The following is a 9,445-nucleotide window of genomic DNA, read 5'->3' as shown; positions in this document are numbered from 1 at the left end:
GGTTTTGAAAAGCAAACCAGCTTTACAGCAACGCTTGAGGTTGTGTTGCTGACTTGATATGTGGTTCTTGACAACTAACCTCAGAAATAATTCCACCTTCATGAGAAGTAAAGAACCACAAACCAAACCTCAGAATGGATGCTAAAACACCCTTTTAAAAAATTTCCCTTCCTGTCAGAAGGCAGACCAAAAGGAAGTTCGTCCTCCCACCCACAAATTCCCCAGCAAGCTCTCCATCAGAAGGTCGACACTCAGCAGGACCCTCTCCTTTGAGCCTCTAGTTTCTTCCATGGCAAATTCCAGAGAATAAGGCAGCGATCTGGAGAGTGCCATGGGCCTCAGGACGACTAAACAGATGGTGAGAAGCACCAAGCAGGCCCCTGGGCACCAAGAGGGTAGGTATGATAGATACTTTCTGGTTTCCTGCATTTTTAGAGTTTAGAGTTTCCTGCATTTTAGAGTTTAGGTTTCCTGCATTCAGAGCTGGGTTTTAGCTAGAGGCTGCTCCTTTCTGATAAATTGACTAAAAGCTATTAGTTATCTCTTTCCAGGTAATTTATACCTTTCAATTCTTACCTGCGACGAAAGACAGAGATTATTTTAAACCCTTAAGAGATTCCTTTTAAATTACCTGTTACCACTGTATAATAAAAGATGTATGATTGATGTTAGATTTAGTTAAAATATAACCATCATATATATTCTTAGTAAACGATTCCAGTCATGCGCATGTAACTGGTATAGAATGAAATGAAAATTAAAATTTAAAAAGACTTTTTTTTTTTTTTTTTTTTTGCTTTTAAATATATTTTAATACAAAAATACCCATACACAATCTTCCAAACGCAAAGGCCAGTCTCCGCCTTTGGGGTACCAGGTGCCACCGCCAGTTTTGAGACAAAAACTTGATAGTTCACTTCCGAGGGGGATATACTGAAATGTAGATTTAAGAGTTGCCGGTCGGGGGAGGGGGGGAATAGCATTTAAGTTCAGAAGTTGTATTTAGACTTTCGTTTATTAAAGAACCGATTCGGCATTTCCAGGGAAGTGCTAAGCTATTTTTCTAGCGAGGCTGTGCGACCGTGTATCAAGCTTCCTCTTTTCACTCGTTTTGTGTTGCACTTAACCTGGAGGTCATGTAATAACCAATGCCAAAGAAAAATCAAAATCGAAATTATTAGCGTGTGCCATCATGCAGCGGCGTTCTCTGCCTAAAGATCAGGAAATGGTTTAAGTATCAGATCGCCGCCAGGCATCTCAGCCCAGGCCTGTGCGCGGAGTAAAGTTGCGTTCCGACTCCGGGCGAGATGAGGAGCCCGTAGGGCGACCCGTGACTGCAGCCAGGTTTTAAGGCTAATTAATAATTGCTTCGCCGCCGCTGCCGGGCAGCAGACACGTGAGCTCCGCGGCGGGACCTGCGGGGGGACCCGGACGCGGGGCTGGAAGGGCGCCCGCGGCGGGCGCTGGGAGTCCCGGGCAGCCGGGGACTCCTCCCCACGCCCCGGCCTGTGGGACCCGGGTTCCCGCCCGCGCCTCTGGAGGCGGGGGATCGGGACGCTCCTGCAGGGGCTTTGCTAATTGCCAAGCAGGAAGTGAGCGCGGGGAAGAGCCGCGGAGAAAGGGAGGAGGAGACGGGGGAGGCGCTGGAGGAGGAGGGACGCGCGGAGCCACGGAGATTTGCTCCCCGCGCGTCAGAGCTGCAGGACTCCCTGGCTCAGCACCCGGCTCTCCTCCCCGGTCCCGGAGGCCGCCCAGGCCCCTCGGGCGCCCGTCGGCCCCACCCCGCTCCCATGGCTTCTCCGGACGACCCTCTGCGCGCAGGTAAGGTGACACCGCGCCGCGCCCTCACCTGGAGCGGGGACCGCGGGTCGCGAGATCTGGAGGCGCCCGCGGCTGCGGCAGGGTCGTCGGGGCCGTGCTCCCCGCGAGCCCTGAGGGGCGACCTGGGACCACCCTGGGCCGCGGCGCCCCACCCAGGCTCGCCCAGGTCCGATCAGCAGACAGTGGCGGCGCCCGAGCCCCGAGGGAGCGGCTGCTGGTGGCACCCGCCTCCTGCGCCCCCCGCAGCCCCCGTCAACCCTCGGATGCCTGAGACTCCCATTTCTTCTTCCCACCCTGTGGCCCCAGCCGCTTTGTTCTGGACCCAGGGTGCCAGGTTGAAACAAGCCTCTCAAACCTCTCAGCAGAGGAGAGTGCAAGGGGTGGGTGGGGGTGCATTTCTTCCTCCCGAGCTCGTCCTTTCTCCCCACTCACGTGCTTTCTCATTTCTCCTCCTGTCTCCTCATTTCACTTTTATTAAATGCTTTGGGTTCTAAATATTGGCTCTTGGAGCTATTTCGTAAAGGTATCCGCAAAACCAAGCAGTGGATCCCACTGGTGGGATCCCACCTGTAGAGGCCTTTGATTAGAACGGCCGTGAGTTCTGTCCTTAGCGTTAAACATTGTTTGTATCTGAAGCCAGATTCTAGCCTTTTCTTCCATCTGACTTGAATTTAAGAATTGTAAAACACTGCGTTGTAACTGAGGTCAGGATCTAGCTGTTAATCTCACTTGGGTTTAGAATCTTTCTCAGACTTCACCTTCGGAAATTCTCTGTCCTTCCTCTCCTATAACCTTGGCTAATCCTCAGTGAATGTTTGTTGAACACCTAGATGAATGAATGATGTATCCCTTGGAGCACACTGGGGCTGTTTCTAGTTTCCTTGAGGCAGGAGAGGTTAGGGAGAATCCCAGGTATATGAAGCTGCTTAAAGAGGTGTTTCCTATTTTCTTTCGTGGGCAGCATGGGAGCTCGACTGTTTCATTGTTCACTTAGGGCTTGAGCAGTTAAGAGAAGGAGACAGAAAGTACCTGGAGGTGAGTCAGAAGATCACTAAATTGGCATTGTGATGTGCTGCTCTGGGAGGACTTCCTGGAGATCTTAAAGGAAGATCTAAATTCTTCTTCAGGTGGGGAATGGTAAACATTTTATCCATAAGAGGTGGAAAGTAAATGCATAGTTTGGATATCCGTGTCTTCCCCCGTTTTCATTGTTTGAAAAAACAGAAGAGGAAATGAAGGGAGAAATTCTGCCCCTGCCTCCCCCCCCCCAACTCTCACCTCCACATCCACTTCCTCTTCTGAAAACCCAACTGACTAGGTGCAAGAGGTGTTAAGCTAGATTTTATGAACAGTGGCTTCAGATCTTATTAAATGATGATGGTGAGGGAGATTCAAAAATATCTTTATAGGGACCCATTGAATGGGGATATATAGAAAGTCTGCTTGCCCCGTGCCCCCGCTCCCCCCATCAGTGGCACCGGAGAAGGTGGGGCTGGGACACAGCATCATGTATAGAAGCGTCAATGAGTCAAAAGTATGATGACGCCACCACGGCAACCAGTGGGATCTTAGATGGCAGTGATAGCATTGCAGGATCTAGAATACCAGCGATGGCACTTAGTCTGTGTGGCCCAGCCAAGATGGAAGCACACAGCCTGAAACAAGGGACTTGGAAATCCCAGCACATGTGGTAGGTCGAGAGAGCTGAGGATGTCATCTGGTGTGAACCTGTCTCTTTACTTTTAAAAGGTAGAACCTAAACTCATAGTGGACTCTTTTTGGCTTCCTACAAACAGTGGGGAGCCCTCCTAAGTAGAGATGTCTCTGTCACTTGCAGAGATGCTTAAGAACATCTTCAGGCATCTGAATATACCCTCATGTCCATTCCCACTCTGGAATTCTATCAATTAGATAGAGTTCTTCCATTAAAAAGAGAAGATTTATTTTTTTTTTTTTTTTTTTTTAAATATTATTTTATTAGTTGGAGGCCAATCACTTTACAACATTTCAGTGGGTTTTGTCATACATTGGCATAAAAGAGAAGATTTAAAAATGACTTCTTTCTGACATCTCATTTTGTTTCTATAACCACCAGGACACACCCACTTGCCCCTTTCGTTTCTGTGATGAAGCCACAAAGTGGTGATAATGTGGAACTTGTTAAATGGAATTTTCCCATCTCTTCCCCAAACCCCGTTACCATGCTGTCTCACCTAATTTCCTGCACTGACCTCCCAGCTTGTGTTTCCATACCCACTCTTGCTTTCCACCAACGTGATCACCTAAAGATGGCTAGAGTGACCTTTCAGTATCAATGCAGACCTGTCCTTCCTCTACTTAGAAACCTGTGCTGACTTTCCCGTATATCTCAATCCTTTAACAGTGTACTCTGTGCACAGACCTGTAGGTCTCCCTTCAGTTGGTGAGCCTGCTCTGTCTCTCTGTGTTGCAGCCATGCCACCTCCTCTGTTTCCTTGAGAGCCCTGGACCACCTGCCTCCTGGCCTTTGCACATAGAAGACCCCCTTCACATTCCTGTCCGCTCATCACCCCACTCGAGTTATCTCCTGCTCACCATTCAGATTTCAGATCAAAATGGATATAGATCCGGCTCCACGTTACACACTCTTGGTGCACCCTTCCAGCGCTTGTCACCGTTTCTAGCCGTGAAATTTCACCGTTGTCTTTCTCCCCCATTAAACTATGAGTTCTTAGACAGAAGGCTCGACAGTTTATCTCCAACACCCAGGCCCCGTACCCAGCACATAGTAAGCCTTGGCTAAATACTTATCACCTCAGTAAATGAATTGTTCAGTTGCTCAGTCATGTCCGACTCTGCAACCCCATAAACTGCAGCACATCAGGCTTCTTTGTCCTTCAACATCTCCCAGAGTTTGCTCACACTCATGTCCATTGAGTTGATGATGCCATCCAAGTCTCATCTTCTGTCGTCCCCTTCTCCTCCTGCCTTCAATCTTTCCCAGTGTCAGGGTCTTTTCCAATGAGTCGGTTCTTCCCATCAGGTGGTGAAAGTATTGGAGCTTCAGCTTCACCATCAGTCCTTCCAGTGAATATTCAGGGTTGATTTCTTTAGGATTGACTGGTTTGATCTCCCTGCAGTCCAAGGGACTCTCAGGAGTCTTCTCCAGCACCACAGTTTGCAGGCATCAATTCTTTGGTGCTCAGCCTTTTTTACTGTACAGCTCTTACATCCATACGTGACTGCTGGAAAAACCATAACTTTGACTATATGGATCTTTGTAGGCAAATGAATGGAAAATATAAAATGTAACCATGTATGCCTCAAGCTATGACAAACTTAGATAGCATATGAAAAAGCAGAGACATTACTTTGCTGACAAAGCTTCCTATAGTCAAATTTATGGTTTTTCCAGTAGTCATGTATGGATGTGAGAGTTGGACCATAAAGAAGGCTGAGCTCTGAAGAATTGATGCTTTTGAACTGTGGTGTTGGAGAAGACTCTTGAGAGTCCCTTGGACTGAAAGAAGATCAAACCAGCTGATTCTAAAGAAAATCAACCCTGAATATTCACTGGAAGGATTGATGCTAAAGCTGAAGCTCCGGTACTTTGGCTACCTCATGTGAAGAGCCAACTCATTGGAAAAGACCCTGATGCTGGGAAAGATTGAAGGCAGGAGGAGAAGGGGATAACAGAGGACGAGATGGTAGATAGCATTACCAACTCAGTGGACATGAGTTTGAGCAAACTCTGGGAGATGTTGAAGGACAGGGAAGCCTGGCGGGCTGCAGTCCATAGGGTTGCAAAGAGTTGTGCATAACTTAGCAACTGAACAACCATGCCTCAAACTGTGGGCAGTAAAAGCTCTTCCCATGTTGGCATCTTAGAAACTGCTTCATCAAGTTAGATGTGTTAACTGGGTTTGCCTTGTAAAGTTGAAAAATAATAAATATCTTTGTATATCCACATGCATATAACAAAGGTGACTATTATTATACTGTATGATCTTAATTTAAAAAACAACTCTTTACTCTAAAAAAATTCACATTGGAAGGAAAATTGTCGTGCTGGTTACAATGTAGTCAGTCTCTATCTCTACCACTAATAAACCATCCAACATGGAATGAGTCAGCATTGCCTGCTGAATGTGAATAAAATCTGGTTTGTGTTCATACAGATATTAAGGAGAGAAAGAAGGAAGCTTTGAAAGTCAAGAGAGCTGGGGAGGTAGAAGAGTTCATTGCTTTGTTGCAACGAGTTAAGTGCCCTGGGCCACAGAGCTCATCAGTGTATGTTCTGCCTGTCTTCATTCCCTGGATCTTGTTTGCACTGCACGCTGGGGCTGCTCTCTGGGAGCCCTGGCCCTAGACACTGGCTCAGGACAGCCCCTCAGGTGGCCTATCCCTCTCTTGCACCCCTCTGAGCCTTCCTGGCTTAGATGGGTCTGAGGTGGCACCCTGTCCTTCTTGCAAACACCAGTAGCACTGGGTGCAGAAACCAGGGCTAAAGTGGGAGCATCCTTGTTATCAAAGCTAGACCAGTCAATTCTTCCTCTGCATCCACCAGAGTGGTGACAAGCTTCGATTTTCCTTTCTTCCTTCTTCCGTTTCTCCTTCCCCTTCCAATGGGTTTTTCCAATGCCCATTTCATTTCTTTCCCTTTCTCATCATGCCTCTAAGTTTTCTTCTCTCTACCCAAAGTATTTTCCTCTCGTCTGTGTCTCCTCTTCGGTCCCTTGGTTCATCTGTTCCTCTCCTCTCCCCTTCCCTAGCCCTCTTCGATTGGACCCCCTCAGCTTGGCCACCATCCAGAGGCACGCCTTCTTGATCCCTGGTTCTTTCTCAGCTTGTTCAGCCCCCTCTCTGAGGTCCAAGGATGACAGAGCAGGGCTGCTGTCTAAGACGGGGAAGAAGATTACACAGCGCTTCCACCCTGAGAGCTTCTGTAATCCCGAATACGGTTAGGACTCTAGGGCTTCTTTAGACTCAGGAGTGAAAACAGCTGTAGGTCAAAAGAAAAGCTTAGGTACAAAAAATAATAACAAAGGAAAAATAAATTAACTCTGATATCACAAGTTCAAAGAATTGCCTTTAATTCTTCACTAAGAAGTGTGAGGCCTCACTCTCTTGGCTCCTGAGATTTGAGAAAGCCAGTAAGCTGTGACAGGCTTTCCTCTTTGTTTCCCTGAAAGAACATCTTTAGAGGAGATCTTTGAACTTCCTCTGAGAAACTATCTCGAGGAAATTCTGGCCCTTATCTAATGTGATTCATAAAGGGAGATGTCTGGACATGACTGGGCCGCTCTTGGGCAACTCACCCGTGTCTGTGTTTCTGTGTTGGGCAGTCCTCCATAATTCCTGGTGGAGAGGCTGCCGGCTGCAGTCCACAGGCTCCAGGGTCCCCGGGAATTCTGATCTGGAAGCTGATGAGAGCTGGGTCTTTGAGTGGGTGATGGGTAGATGGGATTTTGCATTTAGAGTTGATGCTGGAATGATGACCACTTTGGGGAATGTTGGGTGAATGTATTTTGCACATGAGAAGGACAGGAATTTGAGGGCTCGAGAGTGAATCGTTACAGGTTGAACTCTCCTCCCCACCCCCAAAATTTTGTTGGAATCCTAACCCCCAGTAACTCAGAATGTGACTTTATTTGGGAATAGAGTCTTTACCGAAGCAGTCAAAATGAAGTCATTAGAGTGGGCTCTCATGCAATGTGACTGGTATCTTTTTAAGCAGGGAAATCCTGGGCACAGAGATCCCCCTCCCTCTCTCCCCAGGAGAGCCTGTCATCAGGTGACCAGTGCATGGACCACTTCTGGCACCCTGAAGGTAGTGGAAAACAAGCAGATTTTGAAGTCAGAAAGTCCCAGGTCCAAATTCTGACTCCTCCTTTGCCCTGTGACTTTGGCACTCAGTACGGACAAAGGAGATACATGGTCCTTTCTCAGGGTGGCTGTGAGGATGAACTGGGGCTCTGTGTAAACCAGGCAGCCCCGGGGGGCACTGTAAGAGGGAGCTGAAATTGTAGTTGGGCTTCCTGTGACCTTCACCTGAAGATGCTGCTTTCCCTGTGGGGCCCGTACTTCTCACTTCATGGACTTAAAAAAAATTATATACATATATAGAGAGTATTTATTTATTTATTTTGTCTGTGCCATGTAGGATCCTAGATCCCCAACTAGAGATCGAACACATGCTCCCTACATTGGGAATGTGGAGTCTTAACCCCTGGACCACCAGGGAAGTGGAGGCTCTCTGTTCACCCCTGAATAGTGAAGATTGGGATCTTGAGGCCCAGAGAAGTAAGTGACAGCCTCACTTGCTCTCGCCTGGGGCTCTGGGAACCAGGCTGGGTGTCCCTCCAGTTGCCCAGAGACATCAGTTCACCACTGAGTTTCGCTCATGCCTTTTGAGGAGCTCGCCAGGAGATGCTCATATGAATGAAACATCTTCTCACTGCCAGCAGTGAAATCCGCTTTGGTCACTTACCAGCTTATTTGGGGTGATCTCTGCTTTGTGTGGGGTGCTAGTGGTAAAGAACCTGCCTGCCAGTGCAGGAGATGTAAGAGATGGGATTCGATCTCTAGGTTGGAAAGATCCCCTGGAGGAGGAAATGGAAACCCACTCCAGTATTCTTGCCTGAAGAATCCCACTGACAGAGGAGCCTCATGGGCTATGGTCCATAAGGGTGCAAAGAATTGGACATGACGGAAGCGACTTAGCATGCTCTGCCTCGTGTAGAGTCATTGATCCAGGAGAGTGGAGGCAGCTTTGGGGGAGTATAGCGACAGCCAGGAGCAGCAGGAACGTCCCCACTGGCCCCTCGCTGAACTGCTGGCCTTGCCACCTTGGAGCTCACGTGGTCCTCCTCTTTGTGTCAGCTCCTCTGTGCCCTTGTCTCGTCTGGTATCAGAGCCTTGTCTGGGGGCCAGCCTGCTGTTACCTGGGGCCTGTTAAAATAAACATTTTAAAGCTTCAAAGTAAACTATTTTATTTTATACTTAATAATGTTGTCAACATGTGGGTCCAAGAGCTCTAAGAAAATACTTTAGGACAAATGCTTACTGGTAGACTGGTCTCAAATAACCAGGATCAGCCCTCCTCCAGATAATCTTTGGGTACACAACATGGGCCTGGGAGAACAAGCATGAAGGGAGCCACCTCCGGCCTGGTTCTGGGTCTGTGGGCGGATTTAACACTAACATGTAAGGAAGAACATCAGCCCCAGCCTGGTCCAAGTCAGAATCTGATACAGTTACAAGCATTCGAGTGAAAATAATAAAAAACAGAGACAAAAATGAAACTTCCCTGGTGTTCCAGTGGTTAAGAATCTGCCTTCCAGTGTAGGGGATGCAGGTTCGATCCCTGGCTGCAGAACTAAGATCCCACATGCCAAGAGGCACTTAAGCCCACTTGCTGTAACTATTGAGCCCATACACTGCAACTGGAGAACCCCCCCCCCCCCACAGTGAAAGATCCCGTGTGCCACAATTAAGACCTGATGTGGCCAAATAAATAAATTAAAAAAAAATAATAAAAGACCTCAAAGTGCTTCAAAGACTAGTTCTAAACCCGTTGTGGGTGTGACTACTGATAGAAGCAAAGTCTGATGCTGTAAAGAGCAATATTGCATAGGAACCTGGA

General features: G+C 47.9%; 1 protein-coding gene across 1 annotated transcript in view; it reads left to right on the top strand.

Annotated features, from left to right (window-relative positions):
- The first annotated feature begins 331 nt into the window (after nucleotides 1-331).
- Nucleotides 332-9,445, top strand: part of EDARADD (EDAR associated via death domain) — a 71,805-nt gene continuing 62,691 nt past the window's right edge. Inside the window, exons 1-2 of the mRNA XM_065919202.1 lie at nucleotides 332-395; nucleotides 1,402-1,821. Coding sequence (XP_065775274.1) covers nucleotides 332-395; nucleotides 1,402-1,821 — 484 coding nt within the window. The remainder of the gene's footprint in view (nucleotides 396-1,401; nucleotides 1,822-9,445) is intronic.

The sequence above is a fragment of the Muntiacus reevesi genome, chromosome 2 (genome assembly GCF_963930625.1).
Source record: "Muntiacus reevesi chromosome 2, mMunRee1.1, whole genome shotgun sequence".
In the NCBI taxonomy this organism is placed as follows: domain Eukaryota; kingdom Metazoa; phylum Chordata; class Mammalia; order Artiodactyla; family Cervidae; genus Muntiacus; species Muntiacus reevesi.
This window is presented reverse-complemented; position numbering and strand designations above follow the sequence as displayed.